This window comes from Zeus faber, assembly GCF_960531495.2.
Source record: "Zeus faber genome assembly, chromosome: 13".
Taxonomy (NCBI): Eukaryota; Metazoa; Chordata; class Actinopteri; order Zeiformes; family Zeidae; genus Zeus; species Zeus faber.
The window spans coordinates 15,996,040-16,021,706 of record NC_137198.1 but is presented as its reverse complement, the minus strand read 5'-3'; the positions used below and the strand labels follow the sequence as shown (position 1 = coordinate 16,021,706).

The window sequence follows — 25,667 nt, the reverse complement described above, 5'->3', positions numbered from 1 at the left end:
TGCAGCTCAGGTTTTATTTTTTAAAATCATTTTAAATAGTGTCACTTTCTTTTAACAGCATGAACAATTTCCTTACTTGAACCAGATGACAAAAAACAAAACAAAAAAAAAAAACACTTATAGGAATTCTTTATTTTGGTGTCTCCTGCTTCGTAGTCCCAACTTGAGAATAATATTGTTCTCACCATAAACAAGGAAACGATAAATTGTGGTTAAGATATATATATCTATGTATGCCATCCATTGCACAATTTAAAAATGTTATATATGTAGAAAATGGCAAATGGTGAACATGAGTTATACAATATGCTTTTTGATCTACAGAGAGTAGTACCACCAGAACCCCCAACCCAGTCTTGAGAGGCATCAAGCCTTTTATCTTTTTCTTAGTCATGCAAATGTCCAGAGCACACATTGAATTTGGTTGAAATACCCCCCCCCCCCTCCTTTTTTTTACCAATACAATAACAAATCAATTTGTAGCCACAGAGAAGATCGTCAGGATGGTACAGAAGCTGTTTTTCTGTGGGTGTGGTTGGTTTCTTGATGCCTGGAGGTACAAAGGGCTCACATGTCCAGGAGCAACACCCTGGGGTCTTCCACCACGGCCTTGATCTTCCGCAGGAAGGTGACGGCCTCTCTTCCATCAATCAGACGGTGGTCGTACGTCAGGGCAACGTACATCATTGGACGGATCTCAACCTGGGGAGGAGGATGCGATTTAGTTAAGCGGACCACATTTTCTATGGATTCTGCTGCTAAAACGCCATTCCTTTTCCCAGCGGTTATAATTTAACTAGATCTGTAGATGTAAAAAGGTTGGCGCTATCAAAACTTTTGCGGTGACAAACCTTGCCCCCGACGGCGACGGGCCTGTCAAAGATGCCATGCATGCCCAAAATGGACGACTGGGGCGGGTTGATTATGGGTGTACCAAACATGGAGCCAAACACTCCACCGTTGCTGATGGTGAAGGTGCCTCCGTCCATGTCCTCAACAGCCAGCTCGTTTTTACGGGCCTAGAAATAAAACAAAAAACGAAAACAATAGAAAAAGCCAAAACTGCACAATCTGCTTCTTTGTGATTCAATTCAATGTTTAACTAAATAATAAACCTTACCTTCTCTCCCAACAGATTGATGGCTTTCTCAATGTCAGTAAAATTCATATCCCCGACCCCTCGGATGACAGGAACCACCAAACCCTGCAAGAGAGCCAAGCCACGTCACTACAAGGGTGGGACCCTTCTCATCAGACACAAGTGGACCCTGCGACACAACGTTAAGGTTTAAGATCCGTATGCCGTACCTTTGGTGTGGCCACGGCCACGCTGATGTCAACATAGTCCCTGTACACAATCTCTTTGGTTGTGTCATCGATCACTAGAGATGACCAAAACAATAAAAAATAAAGGTATGGATTAAAAAGGCTTCAAAACACACACCTTTACAAAGCTATTATACCTTTAGCCATGGAGGTTGACTTCCTTAAAACATGTACCGCTTTCTACGTCTGATGGCAACAAAGCATAAAAACCACAGACCAGCCTGAGGTGCCGGAGCCTGGCAGCGCAGATCAACCCTGCTGTGTGTGGTCTGTCTAAGTAGGACAGGATGGTGTTGGGTGGGGGTTAAACCAGTTAGCTTGAGGCTTTGAGGTTGGCAGTAGCAGATAATGAAGTGCAAGACTGTCTGCCGCAAGCTCTGGTGACCAAAAACAAAAACGTAGAAGTCGGTTTAAGGTGAGCTCCGTACCGGCGTTGACTGTGGGTTGGTCGGCCAGAGCGTACGCGGCCGCCTTCACGAACGCCGACATGAAGCCCAGCTTGATGTTGTGCTTTTTCAGGAAGGCGTCTTTGTATGTTTTTCTCATCTCTGTGATGTTGCTGCGGACAGATGACAAAATTAGACAAATTAAGACGAGGGTTTGTTTCCCAGGGCGTCTGCAAGCAAAACACAAACTGGTAAGGGTCCGTATAATAATAATAATAATAATAATATATAAGTACTTGGTAGAGGGAAGCAGTACGGATTAGGCAGAGATAGAGTTGGATATGAACCACATGATTCTGGACTGTTATCATAACAGCTTCCTTTGGGTCAGATAGCAGATCAGTGATCAGGTACTACAATATATCTAACCAGTACCTTTAGCACAGAACTTCAGACAGGCAAATAAAATGATCTTTCTCCATCGGTTGTGCAGCTATCAGGTTCAGCAGTAGTTTCAGGGTTTTATAAGACTAGAAATCTTGACTCTGATGTAGAAAAACTTCATTTTAACAAAAAAAACAAACAAAAAAAAAAAAAACATTACTACATTCAATGTAGCAGGTGATATTGGATCATTTAAGGTACTATTAGATTTTGTTTTGAGCTCTACAAGTTGTCAGTTAAAAGTCTAGAAAAACTACGATTATGACAGGTTTTTGAATGGTTCCTCTTGCCTCTATTGTAGTCTGTCAGAGGAGACTCAAACACTGACATTTCTTGGGTAGAGCATATAAACTCATAGGTGTAAACAGCAACTTAATTAATATGATAATTGGTGGTTAAATGGCTTTGAGTATGATGTAGCCAACAAAAACATCCAGAATTTACAGAAGTTGCATTGTTGTTTTTTTTGTTTTCTCATCTCAGTGTAATAATTTCTCAAAGATAAAGGCTTAAAATCTGCCTTATTTGAACTTTTCAAAAGATGTCACAGTGAATTAGCGATTTTGACATTGGGCTGCTAATCGTTTCAATATTGCTGTTTTTCCTTGTATCTCCCTTTTTAATTGTTTGTTTTCCTGTCTCTAACCCTGTTGAAGCTCTAGGGTTTCTCCGCTAACGCGATTAGCCTCTCCCAAGACACACACTCGCCGAGAAAGGAGAGAAGAAGCGATAAAAATCTTCACTTTCTAGGGCCTGTAAATCTTATTGGGCTGTCATAAAAGCCCATATCGGTTGAGGCAGCCCCGTGCACTCAGAGCGCAGGTCTCTGCGGGCCGTGCAGATGCTCCTGCCTCCTGCTCCGAGCGGCTCCTTCGGCTCCAGATGAGCCCCGGCCTGGGAAGTCTTCCTCCACACCGTCAATGTCAATCCAATTAGGATGCACAGAAAACCCTGAATAGCCGAAAGCTGACACCGCGCATTTGCGGGGGGTGGAAAGAAACCCTCAAAGTGTCCTCTCCGGCACAGGGGGCAGAGCGCAGACAATAACATTTCCTTGTAAATTAATAAAGACCGTTTTAAAAAATTCTTATCTTCGTTTTAGATGGCATTATAACCAAATATTTACATTCCGACGTCTAAGAGGCTCTCGGGTTTCAAAAAGCTCTTCCTATTGAGAAGATTCCAATCTATAACCATTTGTGAAAGGTCTAGACTTTTCTGCACTTAAAAAATAAAATAAATCAAACATACGCCTGTCGAACTTTTGTTCATTTCGATTTTTTGGATATTTAATTTTGTACAAGGCCATATAATTTCCAAACGAATCATTCTTATAATGTAATTTATAAATATAAAATGAGTCTCAACACAACCTTGCTGAAGCTGCAGCAGCAGCGTTTTCCATTTCATCAATCTGATCATGTGGAAATTGTAATAATTCAAGGAAATAATTTAGCCGTTTTTATTTGCCAACCTCATGTCGATCTCATTAAACGTGGTCAGCATGGCGCAGGTGTTCTGGGCTTCCTTCAGCCTCTGGGCGATTCTCAGTCGCATGCGGTTCATCTTCACCTAAAAGCACAGTTTGCCACCACATCTTAATGCAAAACGTAAAAAGAAGAAACACTAAATTTGATTTGTTGCCTTGGGTAGGAACGTGGGTAACTCCAGCAATAATGAGATCCCCGTTTTATTTATGCGATACTGGCGTCATACCCGGCTCTCCGTGCGCGCGCCTTTGGCTCCGCCCTCCATCTGGGTCGCCGTGGCGACAGGGGCAACGCTGGGCTTGATGGCTGAAACTGGTGAAAAGGTGAAGCAGCTGTAAGTCACCGCCGGTGCAGTGATGAAGTGGCTTCTCTTGATTAAGAGGCCGAACGGTTCGAACACTAAACACTTCTCGGATGACTCGGGAGAAGCCGCCCGATGAGAACTAACCTGGTTTGGTGTCCATAGCATGTGCTGGCACAGGTGGCACGGGGGGCATGCTGGTGGGAATAGGACCCCCGGCCGCGGGGGGAGGCGGGGGAGGGGCAGGTGCAGCAGCAGCGGGCGGGGGAGCGTCGGCGGCCTTGGGAGCCTCCGCAGCTTTAGGAGCACCAGCTACGAGCAATGGGAGGAGGAAAAATGCATCTGTGTAAATTTTGACCTGCACAGCACAGCGTTACAATTCCATATTAAATATAAAGTCACACTTTCACGACGGACCTCCTTTCCTAAGTTTGAACAGAGGATTTCCCCCTTCCACTCTGCCTCCATCGGGGACCAAAAGCTCTTCAATCACCCCGGCGGCCGGAGAGGGGACCTGCACTGACGTCTAGTAAATGAGAGATAAAAAATAAATTACAAAATGGCAATTACAGCAAACAACAGTTTTTTAAAAGAGCAGAGCAATTTGTAAACTAACTGTAGAAACTTTGCATCCAGACAACGGCAGATATAGCTCATATCCTTGAACTCGATTGTTGTCCAAGAAGCAGAGCCTGACCGGTGCCAGATTTTTGGGTCCGATGCCGATCCCGATATTGGAGCGTCCTAGCCCACCGATTACCAACATTTTGACTGATAATTTGCTAAAAAGTGCAACATTTTCAAATCAATTTGAAAAACTTATATTTTATTTAAGTTTCTATAATTGCTAACATTTTACATATGAGCAAACAATTACAAATAAACACACAATTAACTTTATGATAGATTAAATTTTTTTTAAAGATGAACGCGTAATCACTTCCCAAACAAATTCCTTCTCCGAGTTTCAATGAACGCAGCATCGCTTCCTGCTTGGAAAACTGTGTCCGCGTCTAAACGAGTGTGAATAAACATCGATGGATTTATAAAGCCTAGTCGGACTTCTGCTCTGATTTTGGTGAGTAACTTAAAAGTAGTGTAAAAAAAGGCAAGTACAGGATAAATAATCAATGTTTGTTGTTTTTGATACTAATTTAAAAATTGGGACACACTGGCTGCATAACTTCCGATCCCGATGTGGTCAAAAAAGTCAAATATATCGGTCAGGCTCTACCAAGAAGTACTCTAAAAGTCATAGATGAGTCACGTCAACCTGTTTTATTTGGTTGACATGGCAACCAAATGGAAATGAGAATTTCAAATTTTACTGAAACTACTTTTTGAATAAACAGTGATTGCTTTTTGAATTTATTAAAAGGGGTTCAATTTTAGAAAAACAATTGTCTATTGAAATGAAAAAATGAGGTGCCTTTGAGAGTAAACATTGTTATAACTAAATGGCCACACATTCCATGATAATAAATTATATAATTTAGGGATTAAATGGAGTCTTTCTAAGCTATATTTAATGGTTTTCGCGTCAAGTCGGGTAGATCAAAGCTAAAAAAAAAAATATTTTTGTAGGCTATGTTGCCTTGTGCTTAAATGTCGAGGTAGGAAGACAAGTTTAAGAGATCACTTTACAGTGTTAGTAAACTTACACACAGCCGATCCTATGGGAAATAGATCAACTCTTTAACATTCTCCCATCTCACACCAAGCAATGCAAAGTGTGATGGTTGATAGTACCAACTGAGGGAACAGCACCTGGCCACACGTATTTCCCCTGCGTTTTGGCCTCCCGTCCATGTGAAAAGGTTTGAGGTGACTCAAAAAGAAGCTTTTGGAACACACCTTCCAGGGTGGAGATTTTTCAAATCTCAGTTTCGGCGTGGACACCTAAAACGGAGCTTCTTGAAAATGCTGACGTCAAGACCTCAACTTGAGCATACATCAGGAACCTACGAGCGATGGCCGATGACCATTGTGTTGCTCGCCGTGTCTCCTCCGCCAAGTTTAAAAGGATCTCCAACTTTAGGAATCTCGCCTGTAGAGTATTGTGTATGAATATTATGATCGCACCGCTCAAGAGGAAGCTCAATACACACGCTCCTAATGTTCTTCTCTCGTGTTTGACATCAAGTTTTATGACATTATCTACTTGCCTGGCATGCTCATGTGAGCATTTAAAATCATTTTTGCGTTCTTGTGCGGATAGCGGTTTTTTATTTTATTTTTTATGGAGGGTGAAAAAATGCATTATCAGAAAAATCCATGCACGTGTGGTCGAGGCATAGGTTTTGTTTTCCTAATTCGCTACAAATAGTTCATTTCTGGGGGTTAACCTGTCCATAACTGTCAACACTGAAAAACGGGTGAGAATTAACTGGCGATACCTTATCGGTTTCAATTTCACAAACGACCTCATCCTCATTGACGGTGTCTCCCACAGCTGTAGAGAGAACACTGTGTTAAGTAAAGGAACACAACACCAAAGGGAACACTTTTTTTTTTTTTTTAAATATGATTTTTTTTTTTTCTCCGTTGCAGCGTATCTCATAAATAACTGCAACTGCAAAATTTTACCACACTTACAATTTTATTTTAAATTTTTTACATTTTTCTCCTGATCAAATCCAATATAAAGTTAGTTCTTTACCTTTCTCCCACCTCACGTCACCCTCTGTGACAGACTCTGCAAAGGCCGGGGTCTTGACTGTGATGACTTCATTCCCTAGGACACAAACAAGACAACACCGGTTAATTAATCACTGCAAATAGATCATATAGATATTGTATTAATTATCTTAATTTTATACATACTGTAGAGTGCAGATGTCCTAAAGTATTGGATTTGGAAGACACTTGACCGGTGACCACCATTACTGCAGAAAAAACCGAGATCTTCAGTTAAATACTGACATATCTAGGTCAGGTCGCCTTAACAATTTAAAGTTTCCTTTTTCTTCGTCTGCATGTCGTGGGATACTTCCACTTCCAGCCCATGGTAATTGGCCCAGAGCTCATGTATTAAAACAGCTATGCCTAATTTAATTTATAACTTGAAGTTCACCTTCTCTCCTGCTCAAGTTGTGATACTATTCTGATACCATAACTACTAGGTTCCTTTGCAATATAAGCAAAGGAAAATATATGAAATTCCTATGCATTATTTACATCGAGAGAATTTAGGAAATTAGTGTTTCTACAGACAATACGATATGGGCATCTTAAAAAAAAAAAAAAAAAGGTTTGTTTATGTCTGACGTATGTGGGGCAAGCTATCATTTTAACATGTGATATCACTTCTAATACCTTGTCTTTTCAATGTTTTTGTGTGAGCATGTGTGCAGTTATGTCTGTGTATGATTAACATTGTAAGCATATATTTGTTTGGTAGTTTCATCACAAGCACTTAGGGGTTTCTTCTTTACCACCAGTGCATTTTGTTGTTGTTGTTCTTTATCTATATGCACTTAGATAGACAGATTATATACAAAAAAAATCTATTTCAATACCAATTTCTCTACCAGAAACACTGATTTGAAGGTCATATACTAACTACAGGGTAACTACAGGGTGGTTAAAAAATAATAATAAAGTAAAACAAATAAAATCCATAAACTATATAGCAGCCAGTGATGCACAGGGTCTAGGTTAATCACAGTAACAATGTGCAATGTGAAAACAAGGCAAGAAAATGGAAATAAACGATAGCTAGCGTACTACTACACAACGTAAACTGGAAACCCCCCATTAACAACAAATAATATGGTCACTTCAAACTCTTGCAAACATATCACAGCTTCACCACTTATTTTTGTTTGAAATGTCACCAAAATCCAGATAAATGTGAAACTATATATTTTTTTGTTTTAATAATCTATACTATTGATGTCGCCACTTGTTGACGTCATCTCTCTGCTGTGTCGCGGTGGTAATGCAGAGACAGAACAGAGGCAGGGAATTCACATGTTAATGGATTTTGAAGTTGAAGGTTTTTTTTTTAATCCTACGAAAGGACAGGAAAAATAAAATCAAGGCCTTTGTAAACGAAATTCAATACATTTAAGGCCTCATTTTAGAATATTGAATTCAATGCATTTTTAAAGGTGCAGTGTGTAGAATTGAGCGGTATCTAGCAGTGGCATTCAACCAAATACTCCTTCCCATGGTGATCAAACATGGCAGACTCCGTAGAAGACACGTGGCCGTGAAACCTGCGAAAGGCCCTCTCTAGAGTCAGTGTTTGGTTTGCCCGCTCTGGGCTAAGAACATAACGATAATTATTTTAATGGGATTATACACAAATTAAAACATGCTTATAAATATTATTCCATTTCTGCCAAGTCTGTGCCATAAATTCCCCACAATACACCTTCAATACTTTTAAGACCCTGCAGGTACCCTGTAATGTATATATATATATATATATATATATATATATATATATATATATGAATAAAATGAATATGAAATTTTGTTGTTTGATGCTGAAGAAACTACTTTGGTATTGAAACTTGACAAATACCACATGATCTTTTGATACTTAAAGTATATGCAATTCAGTCAGTGAGATAAAACTTTTTATCACACTTGCAGACAGTTTTGAAAAGTTTGTCTCTTTTTTTTCTCACTGAAAAGGGACGGCTCTTACGGCTCCCAAGCATTTTTTTTAATCTATTCAATTGTATGAAATATTGTTTATATTTATTCCACGAGGAAAAAAAACAACATTATATATATTGATTGGATTCAATTACTTATTGAGAATCAAGCGTCTCTCTTTACAAACCAAGACTAGATAGGGTTAGTGTGATACTGGAATCAAAATTCAATTACTTGGGGCGGATCTAATTATATTTTTACATTCACTACCATGTTTAAAGGAAGAAGGTATCATGCGTGCCTCATATTGCACTTTAATTTAACAATTGAGTATAATTTTTATATAATTTAAGATTTTATTTAATCATTGGATGTCTTGAATGTGGTTTTCATTTAAGACCATGGGCAAAAGTTCCTTGCTTTAGGTGTTAAACATAATCAATTGAAAGGGAAGTTATATTTGTCTCCCTTTCTTTTTTTCTTTTGCTGATCCAAAACATGATCCGCTCCGCGACTCTAAAACATGATACGATCCGAACCGTGAGTTTTGTGATCCGTTGCACCCCTAGATAAAAGTATTGACATTTTACACCCAGCCAATGCGTATGGGACATTAGATCAGTTCCAAGTAATGTTTTCTGCAAGACCACATGTACTGTTGTGATACTTACACATTGTTGAGTGTGACAGCCTGGCTGGCTGATAGAGCTACAAGACATAGAATAAAAGAAACAAGTTAATGTTTTCTCAGCGCAGCCATTTCTGGGTTAACTTAAAGCAAAAGAAAAGTTTAAGAGCAGCAGTCACACATACCCGCTGTTGCTCGACGAGCTAAGACATTATTTCCCTGTTAAAAAGAAGATATTTGTTAGCTTAGCTGCTGCTAAATCTATCACAATCTGTTGGAAAGCAGAATTGGCTCCTTCAACGGTTGTGTGGTTTGGACTTTAAAGAGAACTGTCAGACATGGAAAAAATGATGGCGCGTATACAACATGACAAACAAATATACGATAAGACTTGAACTGACTTTGAATCATATTGAGAATGGATTCATGAGTATGTTAAATCTGTGCTTTCTTTTATTAATTTTCTCTTTCAAATCATTTTTTAAGAAATATATTGTAACCCACCTCATATATTGTCACCCAACTCTCAGAATGCTAATTCATCTATAATCCGTTTTTTTGTGTGTTGTCTGTGATTTGTGCTTGCTTGTAAAAAAACCTATGAATATCAGTGTTAAAAAAAGCCAATTGGGTATAAGTTTCTTTTTCTATTTGAAAAATTAACTGCCATTATTTAGAACAAGATCATAATAATAAGAACATCAATGTTCTGCAATGGTAAACTTGATAAGAAGTTGTTGAGACGCTAGGGGCTTCTCATGTAAGTGCTGGTCCCAGTTTAGAAAGTTTGAAATGGGCAGAGTTTTACGATACCAGGGGTCTGGTTGTATTCATTGCAGGTGGGTCAAAAGTCATGGCTCTATGTTTCATAATGACCTTTGTACATATTCCATAGCACTTTCTCAGAATTGTGATCAGTTTATTCGGCCAAGTACACTTTCACGTACTAAGGAATGTGTTTCAGTATGGGTTGGTGTAGATTGCATCGGTGTACAGACAATAAGCGTACAAACGCTTAGTCTAAAGGATAAGATTCAAAATACAGATTATACATAATATGTTCTACGCACAGGATATTAAAATGCTATGGGGGCTGAGTGGCACTATGATTACAAGTATTGACTGTGGGTATAAGTTTAAATGGGATATTCTGTACAGGGTGAATCCATATGTATAAACGCTTGAGTGAATATGTTTGACTGGGGAGCCCTAGGTGTATAAGCATGCAACACTATCTCTATATGAGATCTATAGAAATTGTTTGCTTATGTTTATCTTTCCCATGCTGACTTGAGATCATGTAAATCCCATTATGACCTCAAACATGCTAGCTAAAGGAGCAGTATGTGGAGCGTGCTAGCTAAACGCCGTTCAAGTTCACAGTGAAGCTCTTCCAACAATAAGAGATTTATTTCAATAATTTTCAAATCAGTTGACAAGTATACCGAAACGCATGAGAAATAAACTGCTCGTCTGTGTTTTTTCCACGGTGCGGTGCAGCAGGACTCCCCGAGGAACAGTGCCATACTGCCCTTGGCTGAGTTGCAATGTTGCGGCCTGTTCTTAGCCATGCTAGTTAGCTTAGCTTATATTAGCATAGCACAGTATTAGAAGCCGCTGCACGGGCCGAACGGCGAGAAAGGAGCCGCTACCAACGCAACGAGGGAACCAACGACCAACACCGCCTCCAGCGTCGTTCTCGCCTACCTGGCGGATGGCGGAGAGGGAACGGCCGAAATTCCTGGTGAAACACCGGGAATGGGATAGCATGGCGGCGGCTGTGACAGCGAGCTGTCGGTAGGAGGGACGCGCCTGTCATACGGTGTGAGGCGAGTCCAACGGAAGCGGGAAGCAGAGGAAGCGGAAGTGGAATGGGACGAACCATCTGTCAAGACCGGGGCGGGGGGCGCACCTCTTCATGAGTTAAAAAAAAATACACAATAGAAAACGAAATAATGGAATTGAGCGCTTTTTTTTTTTTTTTTTTTATAACTCTAACCATACTTTATTCAACACGTCTTTTCAAACACAACTGTATTGTACAGTCATGGTGATTCGGTTTTGTCCCCCCCCCCCCGGTACACGCAGTAAATGCACAGATGATATACTGTGTGCAGAATGGAAAGGTCCTGGTTTGGGCCCCACAGATCATCCACATGTTTAAAACCCTCCACTAATAACCACTAATACCGTGCAGCTCCCCCCCACCCGTGTCCCCAGAACAGCTCTGACCCATGGAGGCATGGACTCCACCAGACCTCTGAAGGTGTCCTGTGGTATCTGGCACCGAGACGTCAGCTGCAGATCCTTTAAACCAGGGGTCTCAAACCCAAATGACCCGGGCGCCGCGTGCCATGTTGTCTTCTTCCAGGGGGCCCCGTGTTGACCTCCAAGGGAAAACCGGCCTAGTTTGTTTAGTTGTTTTTTAATTGTTGATTACCTCGTAATCCTGTTGGAAATACCTCTGTTGTGATCTATTTAACTCTGTTTTATATTTTGGACACATTAAGTACATCTGTGCGGATTAATTAAGCATTGTGAGTTAAAAAAACAATTGGTGGGCGGGTTTATCGGTATATTATCACCATGTAAGCGGGCCACGTTCATTTGTTTGCGGGCCGGATGTGGCCCCCGGGCCTGTAGTTGAAGGCCCCTGCTTTAAGTCCTGTACGTTGCGAGGTGGGGCCCCCGTGGATCGGGCTTGTTGTTCCAGCACATCCCACAGATGCTCGATCGGATTGAGATCTAAGGAATTTGGAGGCCAAGTCAACACCTTCATGGCAACAGTGTTTGGGCTGAGTTGGACCGCGGAGCGAAGGAGAAGCTGCCAACAAGTGCTCAGCATGCAGTATGCGGGAACTCCTTCAAGACTGTTGGCGGAGCATTCCAGTTGACTACCTCATCAAGCTGGTTGAGAGAATGCCAAGAGTCACAAGGCAAAGGGTGGCTACTTATAAGAATATCAAATATAAAATATATTATACAGTACCAGTCAAAAGATTGCACACACACCACACTCATTCATGTATCAGAACATCCCACAGATGCTCGATCGGATTGAGATCTGGGGAATTTGTGGACCAAGTACACCCCTGGCAACGGTATTCCCTGATGACAGTGGCCTCTTTCAGCAGGATAATGCGCCGTGCAAAACTGCAAAAAATATTCAGGAATGGTTTGAGGAACATGACAAAGAGTTCAAGGTGTTGACTTGACCTCCAAATTCCCCAGATCTCAATCCGATCGAGCATCTGTGGGATGTGCTGGAACAACAAGCTCGATCCACGGGGGCCCCCACCTCGCAACTTACAGGACTTAAAGGATCTGCTGCTAACGTCTTGGTGCCAGATACCACAGGACACCTTCAGAGGTCTTGTGGAGTCCATGCCTCCACGGGTCAGAGCTGTTTTTGGCACACACACACACACACACACACACACACACACACACACACACACACACACACACACACACACACACACACACACACACACACACACACACACACACACACACACATTGTATTATAACAATTTTTGTATATGCAAAATTGTTGTAATACTGTGTGTGTGTGTCTGTGTGTGTGTGTGTGTGTGTGTGTGTGTGTGTGTGTGTGTGTGTGTGTGTACAGAATCAATCAAAAGTTTGGTCACACCTACTCATTCAAGACTTTTTCTTTATTTTTACAATTTCTTCCATTGTAGAATAATAGTGAATACATCAAAACTATGAAAAAACATGGAATTATGTAATATAACAGTAGTAGTAGTAGTAGTAGTAGTAGTAGTAGTAGTAGAAGTAGTATGAGTTGAAGTAGTAGTAGTAGTAGTAGTAGTAGTAGTAGTTGTTGTAGTAGTAGTAGTGGTAGAAGTAGTAATAGTAGTTGTTGTAGTAGTAGTCGTTTAAGTAGTAGTAGTAGTAGTGGTAGCAGTAGTAGTAGTAGTTGTAGAAGCAGTAGTAGTTGTTGTAGTAGTAGTAGTGGTAGTAGTAGTTGTTGTTGTAGTAGTAGTAGTAGTAGTAGTAGTTGTTGTTGTAGTAGTAGTAGTAGTGGTAGTAGTAGTAATAGTAGTTAGTGTAGTAGTAGTTTTAGTGGTAGTAGTGGTAGCAGTAGTAGTAGTAGTTGTAGTAGTAGTAGCAGTAGTAGTAGTAGTTATAGTAGTAGTAGTAGTTGTTGTAGTAGTAGTAGTAGTAGTAGTAGTAGTAGTGGTACTAGTAGTTGTTGTAGTAGTAGTAGAAGTAGTAGTTGTAGTAGTAATAGTAGTAGTAGTAGTAGTAGTAGTAGTTGTAGTAGTAGTAGTAGTTGTTGTCATAGTAGTAGTAGTAGTGGTAGTAGTAATAGTAGCAGTTGTAGTTGTAGTAGTAGTAGTAGTAGAAGTAGTAGTAGTGGTAGTAGTAGTTGTTGTAGTAGTAGTAATAGTAGGTGTTGTAGTGGTAGTTTTAGAAGTAATAGTAGTAGTAGTTGTTGTAGTAGTAGTAGTATTGGTAGTCGTAGTAGTAGTAGTAGTAGTATAACACCATCAACTAAGCAAATCTGTCCTTTGGTCCAAATTTGATATCTTTGGTTCCAACCGCTGTATCTTTGTGAGACACAAAAGGTGAAGAGACGATGTCTGCATGTGTGGTTCCCACTGTGAAGCACGGAGGAGGAGGAGGAGAAGGAGGAGAAGGAGGAGAAGGAGGAGAAGGAGGAGGAGAAGGAGGAGGAGAAGGAGGAGGAGGAGGGGGAGGAGGTGCGATGGGGTGGAGGAGCTGTGCTGGTGCCACTGTCAGTGATTTGTTTAGAATTCAAGGCACGCTCAACCAGCCCGGCTACCACAGCATTCTGCAGCGGTACACCATCCCATCCGGTTTGCTCTTCGTGGGATGGTCGATCATTTTGTTTTTCATCGGGACAATGACACAAAACACACGTCCAGAGGCTGCGTCAGGGCTATTTGGCCAAGAAGGAAGAGTGCTGGAGTGCTGGAGTGCTGGAGTGCTGGAGCGCTGCATCAGATGACAAACAGACACTCTGGTGAGAAAGGCGAGGCGGCGTCTCCACCACCTCAGGCAGCTGAGGAAATTCCGGGTCTCGGTGAGGATCCTCAAGTCCTTCTACCGTGGAGCGGCGGGGAGCATCCTGACAAGGCAACATCACTGCCTGGTTTGGGAGCTGTACTGCTCAGGACAGGCGGGTCCTGCAGAGCGTGGTGCGTTCAGCCGAACGTGCCACTGGAACTACCCTCCCCTCCCTGCAGGACTTATACACCAGGAGGTGTGGTAGCAGAGCCCGCAGGATCATGGAGGATCCTCACCACCACAACAGCGGACTGTTCCAGCCGCTGCGGTCAGGCAAGCGCCTCCGCAGTCACACAGCGAGAACAGAGAGACTGAGACTGAGTTTTTTTCCCGCAAGCCATAAGAACTGTCGACGCTGACCTCACCAGGGGTCCTCACTGAGCCACACACACAGGCTCCCCTACCTTACTGTACTGTTTGTAGCGTACTGTACCACATACTGTGTCACTGTTCAGGGTTGTTCGGTGTTTCCCTATTGCGGCGCCGTACTGTTGTATACTGTGCTGTATTATCCCACAAACACTACCTCACTTTATTCACATGCCACTTTAATGCACATATCTGTATATACATAATTAGCCTATCCCATATATATAAGTCTATCCCATATACATAAGTCTATCCCATATATATAAGCCTATTCCGTTTATCTATTCTATTTTATTTTATTTTATTCTATATATTTTGATTTTATTCTATAGTATTCGACTTACTGCATGACGTTTTAGGAATCAGTTAGTTGGTCAAGTAGAAATTCTCAGGTAGCTACTGTGTTCAATCTAGGCCACTGTGTGTAATCACCGGGTGCGTTGCATTGACATTTCACTGCACATATGTATGAAAGTATGTATATGTACGTGACGAATAAACCTCTTGAATCTTGAATCCTGAATCTTGACCTAAACCCAACTGAGACGGTTTGGGATGAGTTGGACCGCAGAGTGAAGGAGAAGCTGCCAACAAGTGCTCAGCATGCAGTATGCGGGAACTCCTTCAAGACTGTTGGAGGAGCATTCCAGTTGACTACCTCATCAAGCTGGTTGAGAGAATGCCAAGAGTCACAAGGCAAAGGGTGGCTACTTATAAGAATATCAAATATGAAATATATTATACAGTACCAGTCAAAAGATTGCACACACACCACACTCATTCAAGCTTTTTCTTTATCTATCTATCTGTCTATCTGTCTATCTATCTATCTATCTATCTATCTAACTTTTTGTCTGTCTGTCGGCCTGTCTATCTATCTATCTGTCTATCTATCTGTCTGTCTGTCTGTCTGTCTGTCTGTCTGTCTGTCTGTCTGTCTGTCTGTCTGTCTGTCTGTCTATCTATCTATCTATCTATCTATCTATCTGTCTGTCTGTCTGTCTGTCTGTCTGTCTGTCTGTCTATCTATCTATCTATCTATCTATCTATCTGTCTGTCTGTCTGTCTGTCTGTCTGTCTGTCTATCTATCTATCTATCTGTCTGTCTGTCTGTCTGTCTCTCTGTCTGTCTGTCTATCTATCTATCTATCTATCTGTCTGTCTGTCTGTCTGTCTGTCTGTCTGTCTGTCTATCTATCTGTCTGTCTGTCTCTCTGTCTGTCTGTCTATCTATCTATCTATCTATCTATCTATGTCTGTCTGTCTGTCTGTCTGTCTGTCTGTCTCTCTGTCTGTCTGTCTGTCTGTCTGTCTGTCTGTCTGTCTGTCTGTCTGTCAGTCTGTCTGTCTGTCAGTCTGTCTGTCAGTCTGTCTGTCTATTGTGTTGACTTTGACCTGACTAGAAAATGAGATCGGTTAAAACCCTTTTTTTGTTGTTGTTGTTGTTGTTGTTGTTGTTGTTGTTTTTTTTTTTTTTTTCAGGAGGTAAAATCCGCTTTGCAGATAATAGGGATGAAAATAAACGAATAAATACATAAATAAATAAAAGAAAGCGACATACAAATACAACGAAATAAAAAAAAAAAATAATAATAAATGGATAAAATCAAATAAATACCTTTATTTCAAAACCGGTAGCGGGTGAGGCGCAGCTCGTCCCGTGTCGTGCCCCCCCCCACCACCACCCCGCACCCCCACCCCGCACCCCCCACCCCGCGTGGCTCGTGGCTGACCACGCCCCTGCTCCGTCTCGCGCTCCGCACTTCTTCCCTCAACTCACTTTCCACGCGCGTCGCTGCCACAGCGACAGCCCCGCTCAACAGGTAGGTGCTGCGCTGCTTCTGTTGTCGGACTCACTTACACGCACACATCACAGACGGACACGGCACATGCCACCGCACGCCCGTACAACTCCTCGCTTCATATTGTTTTCTTTCATTTTGTTTGTGCGTTTGTGAATTAACGCTTGATTTCTCATTTCTCTCCCCCCCCACCCACCTGCTCTTCTCTTTTTTGTGTGGCGGACATTTATTCCACTTATTCATTTGTTTTGGCAAAGAATTATGCATTGCAGCTGCCCGGTTAAAAAAAAAAAAAAAAAAAAAAATCTGCAAATGCTTACTTTATTGGGCTGTGACTTTTGTTGCTAAAGATATTAAAACAAACAATTATTCGATTCGACGACGTACGACCTGATACATAAACACGACCCCAGTTTGAAGACCGCATCACTTGTATTGCTCCGTGTTTATAGTTTTTTTTTCTCATCGCCTAAACATAAAATGTGAATTCTGTTCGTACCGATCCGTGCAGATAAATAAGATACACAGGCCTGAAGTTTGGTCGGCGTCTCGTAGAGAATTTTCAAACCTCAATGCGGTTTTATTAAACACGTTTAAGCAATACAATCCTTTTTTTTTTTTTTTTGGGCGAGTGTGTTCTGTCCTTTCAACCTTTCCCAGATATTCTTCAAATGTAACATTTTAATGTTGCATATGACATGTATTATTCAATTTCCCCATGGGACATATATAAATGGCGTGCATTGCAGTTTGAATATCGTCAGAAATATACCATAGCCTTTTCCTCTTTACCCACCTCGGTGTTATTATTAATCATAGGCTACTTGTTTTTCAAAGATCAGACTGTCCGTGCAGGATATTTTCTTACTCATATACGACTGTAATTATTTTTACTCACTTCTACCAAGGACAGAGCTACTGACAATATCATTAAGGTCAATTTGACCCACAGTTCAATGAATAAATCAATGTTTATTATTATTATTATATTTATATTTATTATTATTATTATTAATAATAATAATAATAATAATAATAATAATAATTAATTAATTGTTGTTGATTTTATTATACTTCCCTTTAACCAAATGGGTGATACATATGAGATTTAAATATGTTAATGGTTCATTATGTAAAAAAGATTTGTAAAAAAAAAAAGAGAGAAAAAAAATCCTTAACTGAAATTATATAAATATAGTCCCGTGCATATAGGGTGCATAGTCTAGTTTGTCATTACATGAAATTTACCTTGAAAAGGTTTTAAACAATTATCCTTTTTTATCCTTCACGCCACACAAAGCAAAGCAAGATAGAAGGAGACGTGAGAGTTTAACGTCATGGTAGATTACGAAATGAAAAATATCAAATACTGCAAACGGACTGCAAAATGGATATTCTTTTGATGTTTCATGCTGTGAATATGTCAAAGCAGTTTGTAGGATAAAGTAGACCCAAACCTAAAGGGAAATATATATATATGCTCATTCAAGGGTTTTTCTTTCTTTCTTTCTTTCTTTCTTTCTTTCCTTCTTTCTTTCTTTTCTTTCTTTCTTTCTTTCTTTTTGTATTTTCTACATTGTGGAATAATAGTTAAGACATCACCACTATGAAATAACACATATGGAATAATGTGTTAACCAAAAAAGTGTCAAATCAAATCAAAATATATTTCATATTTGATATTCTTATAAGTAGCCACCCTTTGCCTTGTGACTCTTGGCATTCTCTCAACCAGCTTGATGAGGTAGTCAACTGGAATGCTCCTCAGTCAGTCTTGAAGGAGTTCCCACATACTACATGCTGAGCACTTGTTGGCAGCTTCTCCTTCACTCTGCGGTCCAACTCATCCCAAACGATCTCAGTTGGGTTTAGGTCGGGACTGTCGGGTGATTGTGGAGGCCAGGTCCTCTGATGCAGCACTCCATCACTCTCCTTCTTGGTCAAATAGCCCTTACACAGCTTGGAGACGTATTTTGGGTTATTGTCCTGTTGAATGATAATGCACACAGTCACAGTCACAATATAAACATTTTCATAGTAACAACCTTATTTGTAAGGATACACTACACGGGGATTTTAAAATAGTAGTACTTGTACCTGTTAATAACTAATAATAACCAAGTCTAGACCAGGAATAGATGGATCATGGAGTGAGCTCAGAAATGTTTTATTTATTATTACTGTACATAGGTTTGATTGTATTGTTTACAATTAATTCAGAGCTTTTTTTATCCATGTTAATAATGTCATGTTGAAATTGTTTTTCTCACTTTTCAGATTCTATCCTTTTGCCCATTTAGTGATTTTCCGGTCTCAAACTGTAGATCCGTGTTCCAATTCAGCATGAACCTCAGCCTTCCTGACCAGAACATGCACAACTCGAGTGACGGCTGTCTGGAGGATGAAAAACCTGAGCTCATGATCCCGTGTTTCCGTAGAAACATGTACGACGAGCCGACCCTGGCCTCGTACTCCAATGGCTCCATAATCTCTCAGCTCCTTCGCAAGACCATTCACATTAAAAGAGCGCTGGATGAAAGCCATTTCTACCTTGCTCCGTCGGCCGTGTCCAGCTCCACCGTCGCTGACTCTAGCCTGGAGGACCAGAGTAGCGTCTCCTCAAAGGACAGCACAACTGAGGCTACCTCCCCGAGCTTTCACCTCTCCACAGCAGGCAGCCCAGATGGGGAGCGTCCTCTGAGTGATCACCTGCAGGCCAAAAGAGCCAGGGTGGAGAACATTATAAGGGTCATGGCCGGCTCGCCCAACAGCAGGCTCCACGGAGACAGCGAAAGATCTGAGGCCGACGCAAGAGAGAGCAGAGAGACTCGGGAGGCCAGAGAAGTGTACAGAGAAAACAAACGGAAGCAGAGGTTGCCTCAGCATCAGGAGCACAGCCGCAATGATGGAGGTCTGGAGAACAGGCAGTTTGCCGCCGGTAGCGGTGGTGATAACGCTAAAGACGAGGAGTGCAGCAAGCTGAAAGAACAGCTTCAGAGCATGCAAAAGCTTTTGCGTCAGCTCCAGGAGAAGTTCCTGCAGGTTTACAACCAAGAAGATTCTCAACACGATGACGGAGACGAGGCAGCAGGCCCTGCGGAGCAAGATAATTTGTCGCCAAATAAAGAGTCTAGTTACCTAAGCGGCGATGAGCAGTTCGAGAGAAGGCATGAGAGAGCGATTGCCGAGTGTAAGGACAGAATGAAAGTAGAGGGTTATCTCCTACACCACAAAGAAACCCAGAGCCTCCAGGACACCCTGAAGCAGGAGCTTTCCAGGGTTGTGAACGAATGTGTCGATAAGGTGTTCCAGAAAGTCTCCTCCTCCTCAGGTCTGGATCTGTCCCCTCAGCAGCACATGTGCCCATCTCCAGAGATGCAGATTAACTTGGGCGCAGAGAGGAAGAGCCAGCACGGAGGGTGTCCTCCTCAGGAACAACCGCACCCCGAGGAGACCACGTGCAATCCGAGGTCTCTGGAGTGCATTGAAAATGCCGACCCCCAAAGTCCACAGGACCAGACGGAGGCCCTGTCCCTAGTGGTCCGCAAACCAACAATGGCCCCTCTGAGCTCAGTCACCCCAACAGTGAAGAGGCCCTATCCCCTGCACCAGCCCGCCTTTCAGTTTAACTACAGCACACCGCTGCATGACAGCCAGATCCTAGAGCACCTCCTCAAGTACGGGCAACACACCAACTTTTCGGGTCTACCGTGTATGACCCCTTCAATGGAAAGAAGCTCCCCAGACTCGGTGGACCTGCCCTGGGACACTCTGGCCATGAGGTCCAAGGTAACGTCCGGTCACCTAGGTCACCATCCTCGTGCTGCTGCCCTCGGCCCCGTGACGATGGACAACTTGTGTCTTCCTCACGTCAAGATGGAGTGCGGGGATCTGCAGAGCATGGCCGAACGAAACCCCTACATGTCTCTCAATATATCCTTTGATTTTAAAGAAAAAAACACTTAATTTCTCATCATTTCTTATGCTGTGTACTTTTTCAATTACCTTTGATTGAAAAGTTAATTAAGTTAAATCATAAAATAAAAAATAAAAAAAATAAAATGAGAAAAAAATATATTACAATTAAAATACATTCATGGGAATATACACTGATCAGCCACAACATTAAAACCACTGACAAAAAAAGTGAATAACAGTGCACATCTCGTTCCAATGGCACCTGTCAAGGGGTGGGATATATCAGGCAGCAAGTGAACAGTCAGTTCTTGAAGTTGATGTGTTGGAAGCAGGAAAAATGGGCAAGCGTAAGGATCTGAGACACTTTGATAAAGGGCCACATTGTGATGGCTAGACGACTGGGTCAGAGCATCTCCAAAATGGCAGGTCTTACCATCTCAGGTCAGGTCTTAGGTTCCTAGTATGCAGTGGTTAGCACCTCCTAAAAGTGGTCCAAGGAAGGACAACTGGTGAACGGGCGACAGGGTTGATGCACGTCGGGAGTGAAGTCAAGCCCATCAGGTCCGATTCCTACTGTAGCACAAATTGCTTAAAAATGTAATGCTCCGATGATAGAAAGGTGTCAGAACACACAGTGCATCACAGCTTGCTGTGTATGGGGCTGCGTAACCGCAGACCGGTCCTGTCCAATGCCGAAAGCGCCGAAAATGGGCACGTGAGCATCACAATGGAGCAATGGAAGAAGGTGGCCTGGTCTGGTGAATCAAATTGTTTTTTACATCATGTGGATGGTCGGGTGCACGTGCGGCGTTTCCTCTGGGAAGAGATGGCACCAGGATACACTATGGGAAGAAGGCAAGTGTAGAGGCAGTGTGAGGCTCTGGGCAATGTTCTGCTGGGAAAGCTTGGGTCTTGGTATTCATATGGATGTTACTTTGACACGTAGCACCTACCTAAACATCGTTGCAGACCAAGTACACCCCTTCATGGCAACGGTATTCCCTGATGGCAGTGGCCTCTTTCAGCAGGATAATGTGCCCTGCCACGCCGCAAAATATATTCAGGAATGGTTTGAGGAACATGACAAAGAGTTCAAGGTGTTGACTTGGCCTCCAAATTCCCCAGATCTCAATCCGATCGAGCATCTGTGGGATGTGCTGGAACAACAAGCTCGATCCACGGGGGCCCCCACCTCGCAACTTACAGGACTTAAAGGATCTGCTGCTAACGTCTTGGTGCCAGATACCACAGGACACCTTCAGAGGTCTTGTGGAGTCCATGCCTCCACGGGTCAGAGCTGTTTTGGCGGCACCACCTACACAATATTAGACAGGTGGTTTTAATGTAGTGGCTGATCGGTGTAAGTCGTTTTTAATCATTGACTATATTATCTTTCATCTTGCCTCAATCTATTTTCCTGTGCCGTTAAAAACGTCCTCTTGTAGACGTTTCAAACTGAAATTAAGAGCTTTTAGTTTATCCTTCACATTTGCATCTTTTTCATTTTTCACATCATGCATATGGTTTTAGAACATAATTTATCTTTAACCAAATGTTTACAATGGCATAGAAACCCCGTGTTTGTGGTCTTTCCGTTGAACAATAGCTAGTTGAGGTTCATTGCAGCAGGAGCCGGTACGAGAAACAAACTTCAAGGAGAATTTTTTCTTTGATCTCGCTAACCCCAAAGAAAATTACAGCATCTTCTTTAATCTGAGCGGAGTAATGACTTTAAGTCTAGAAAAAGACAAATAAAAAGGAATACAAGGCTTTGATAAGAATTGCCAGGAACAAAAGCAGATTTTTCAAAGGCAGAGAAAGCATCAGTTTCTGTTTCAGGAAGCGCTGTTGTTGTGTGTGTGTGTGTGTGTGTGTGTGTGTGTGTGTGTGTGTGTGTGTGTGTGTGTGTGTGTGTGTGTGTGTGTGTGTGTGTGTGTGTGTGTGTGGTTTTTTTTCAAACTTGAAAAGGTGCAGGATCTATTTCTCCATCATCAGAGTGATGGGGGTGCATAAAGGTCACTTCTGAGTGCTGGTGGAAACCGCGAGAGCTCTCCAACCACAACACTTGAGCTCTTGTCTTGAGCATTTGTTGTCGGACACTTCTGTCAACAAGTAGATCAGAGGATTTGAGTCCGACTGTAAGGGATCAACGTACAGGAACCGCCGCGGCTGTTTTCCGTCGCCGCTCTGGGAAACCTGCGACTCGTCCGACTTGCTTAAACATATTGGCGGCGCGTTCGATTGGGGCGTTGAAAAAAAAAGAAAAGGAAAAAAAAAAAAGGTGACGGGAGCGATCGATACTGTTGATTTTTTTTATTTTTATTTCTTTCCTTTGCCTCTAATCTGCTTTCTCCCAGGGTTCACTTTATCTTTACCGTGCAACGGGCGCTGCTTCTCTTTGAACAGTGCCACATCAATCTTTAATTCCAACTTCCTTATTTCAAAGGTGAGCTCCCTAATAAATGTATGGCGTGGGGTAACCTGATAAGGAAATATTATGACCTTAGGCGCGGACTACAGAGAGGAGAGCTCCCGAGCATCTTCACCGCCACGAGGGATGAACTTGAGAAAGAATTGAATCTATTGATATGTTCAATGCAGAAAATCTCACTGAAATATGCGTACATGCATGTCGATGTTGAGGGCTCGCGCGATGCAATTCCAATAATAATATTTAACGAACATATACGCAGCCAAATGTAAGTTATTTTCGAGAACCTTTATTTTTAGGTAATTTCAATGTTTTGACGCGTGATGGGGGGAAAAAAAGGGGAAGAAATAAAGCAACACATGTTGTCCTAAAACACAACTTAATTATATCTGAAAATCAACTCCCTCCTTTCAAAACATTTCAAAACAAACCGCTTTTACTGCCAGGCATGAAGTGCTTTACTCTCTAATTAAAAATCCCTAATCTAATTTGCAATGCTGTTTTGCCAATAAGCACATGTTAGGGTCATTATTGACTCCCCAGTTAATGCCGAGCTGTTCTTCAGCGAAATTCAATTTGACTGAAGATTGAGGCAACACAATACTCCTGTCTGCTATCGCTTTGCACGCCGCGTTTTATGCGGGAACCTTCAGCCTTTGCCGCCTTAACGTGAACCCGCACATCCAGGAGGGTCTCACACCCAACCATCTGAAGAAGGCCAAGCTCATGTTCTTCTACACCCGCTACCCCAGCTCCAACGTGCTGAAAACCTACTTTCCCGATGTCAAGGTAAATAATCGCAATCGGGACCCGCGATGCGCCGTTTTGTTTTTTGACCCCCTCCCCCACGATCGTGATACAATGCACGATTTGGTCGGCGTGTTTATCTCTTCAGTATCTACTTGTTGATGTACGGTTGGGACAGAATCAGCAGTGTGTCGGAGGAGGGAAACAAAGAAGCAGAGGGTTTAGAATAACAAAGCCGCTAAGCTGCTAGTATGTCCTGGGGGCAGAGGGAGATAGAGGGGCATTCTCTCTTTAAAAAAGCCACTCCAGTCAGCAAATGGAGTGACAAAGGACTCTGTAGGCAAGGCATTGCTATTGAGTGTCAACATTGAGTTTGTATTAGACTTGTGGTGCGCCGGGTTGTGAGCTGTGTACGCTGGCCCGAACCACAACATCCTGTGCTTTTTTCTGCCCGTCTCCTCTCCGGGCTCCTCTTCTCGTCTGCTACCTCGACTTTTGCTTCTTGCTCTTCTCCGCTCCCCCTCAGCTCTTGTTTCCGTTTTCTGCTTCACCTGATGCTCCTCGTGTCGAGGCATCTGCCGTTGTCATATTCTCACAAGTCTCCGTTCCCCCCTTTTTTTTTATTCCCCCCCCCCCCCCCGTCTCGGTCTTCTCCGTCTCCCTGCCTGTTCCGTGGGCCTCGCCCCCCCCCCCAATCTGCCCTGACCCCCGGGTCCACGGTGAGGGAGGAGGGGGTGGGGTGGGGTGGGGGGGGGGGGGCGGCGGGAGGGGCGGGAGGGCGGGATGCAGTCGGTGCCGCAGCCTGCGAACATCTCCTTGCCTACAACCCCGTGGTGGGAAGTGGCAGTGAACAAAAGAGCGACTAATCCCGGTGTCTGATTCCATCCTATCAGCCTCAGAGTCAGTGAGAGGGAAGCTTCCTTCTGTCCTTATGCCGCCGCTTTCTCACCCTCAGCACCAGAGGCAAGACACGTCTTTGATGCCTGCCCAGCCCTTAGGCCCTTTCCCTTTTTTTTTGTCCTTCTGGATGAAGAGATAGAATAACAAGCCTAATGTCAAGACTGAGTTTAGAAACACACAGCCACGACAGATGTTTTTTCGCCCCGGACATCGGTGGGAAAAGATCAGAGCAATTAATGCGGACTTGAGTGATGTGCCATTAGGTCGGGGTTTTTTTGGGTTTTTTTTTTTTCCAGTGGATGCCAAATGTTGGTTTGGAGTAAAATAAGAGATTCAATCTCAATGTCCCGATGCGACACCAACCTCCAAATTTACATTTTTTGCTTGTCCTTAATCAGTGGCATCAGAGTACCGGGTCGACAAAAGAACATTACCTCTGGTCGACACCTTGCCGGACCTCGTTTTGGGTCTGTGACGCACTTTTAACATGTGAATACTTTATTTTTTTTACGTCCCAGATTGTCATGCACCTCTTCCTTCCTCTCTTGTCCCCAGTTCAACCGCTGCATCACCTCCCAGCTGATCAAGTGGTTCAGCAACTTCCGGGAGTTCTACTACATCCAGATGGAGAAGTTTGCGCGCCAGGCCATCGTGGACGGCGTCAGCGACGTCAAGGAGATGTCCGTCAGCCGCGACTCGGAGCTGTTCCGGGCACTGAACATGCACTACAACAAAGCCAACGACTTTCAGGTGAACGTCATTTCCAGATTCCGGCCAATGAAACCACATCTCCTCTCGCGTAAACCTCTTTTTTTTTTTTTATTCGATGTTTGGCTCATTGACTTGTGATATAAGCATCCGCGTACTAGCGTAGGATGTGCAACCACGCGTTTTTCTTTCATCTGCAGGGAAAAAAACAGCATTTAGACTCTTTTGATTCGGCACGGCTCAGCTGCTGAATGGTGCACATTTTTCAAGCTGAGAGCGTTCGATCTGACTCAGACGGTGACGGAGCGGTCCCTCTTTGTGCGAAGGCTCGGGCCCCCACACCTGCTGCACTTTCCAGGACCTCCGCCCCGCGGCCGCGCACCATGTCCCTGCGCTGACCTGTGTGTCACGCTTGCACCTGTAGCCGCCCCGGCCTCGGCGGCCATTATCCAAACCCCAGAGGGATGCTTTATCAAACTGTGGGAAGAGGAAGCCGCAGAATCCCGCTAAAACAACTCAGGATTAGAGGGCCGGCACGCCTGAGCGATGCT

General features: G+C 42.9%; 2 protein-coding genes across 2 annotated transcripts in view; one reads left to right on the top strand and one right to left on the bottom strand.

Moving 5' to 3' along the window:
* Positions 1-11,028, bottom strand: dlst (dihydrolipoamide S-succinyltransferase). The gene is made up of 15 exons (XM_080012483.1): positions 10,891-11,028; positions 9,369-9,402; positions 9,227-9,263; positions 6,771-6,832; positions 6,607-6,681; positions 6,344-6,399; positions 4,365-4,473; positions 4,095-4,259; positions 3,873-3,958; positions 3,631-3,728; positions 1,755-1,885; positions 1,309-1,382; positions 1,121-1,204; positions 852-1,019; positions 1-702 (listed from the first exon to the last, which is right to left on the bottom strand). The coding sequence occupies exons 1-15, from the start codon at positions 10,951-10,953 to the stop codon at positions 568-570; spliced, it is 1,377 nt and encodes a 458-aa protein (XP_079868609.1). The 5' UTR covers positions 10,954-11,028; the 3' UTR covers positions 1-567.
* Positions 11,029-18,755: 7,727 nt separating this feature from the next.
* prox2 (prospero homeobox 2) overlaps positions 18,756-25,667 on the top strand; it is a gene marked incomplete at both ends in the record, with an annotated part of 7,599 nt that continues 687 nt past the window's right edge. The window contains 3 exons of the mRNA XM_080012854.1: positions 18,756-20,351; positions 23,449-23,550; positions 24,964-25,158. Coding sequence (XP_079868980.1) covers positions 18,756-20,351; positions 23,449-23,550; positions 24,964-25,158 — 1,893 coding nt within the window. The remainder of the gene's footprint in view (positions 20,352-23,448; positions 23,551-24,963; positions 25,159-25,667) is intronic.

Excerpts from the sequence above, each read along its gene's own strand:
- dlst (XM_080012483.1), bottom strand. The coding sequence starts at position 10,953 with ATGCTATCCCATTCCCGGTGTTTCACCAGGAATTTCGGCCGTTCCCTC. Across the intron at positions 4,474-6,343 it reads GTGAAATTGAAACCGATAAG|ACGTCAGTGCAGGTCCCCTC; the intron begins GTATCGCCAGTT and ends CTCATTTACTAG. Across the intron at positions 703-851 it reads CCGTCGCCGTCGGGGGCAAG|GTTGAGATCCGTCCAATGAT; the intron begins GTTTGTCACCGC and ends CCTCCTCCCCAG.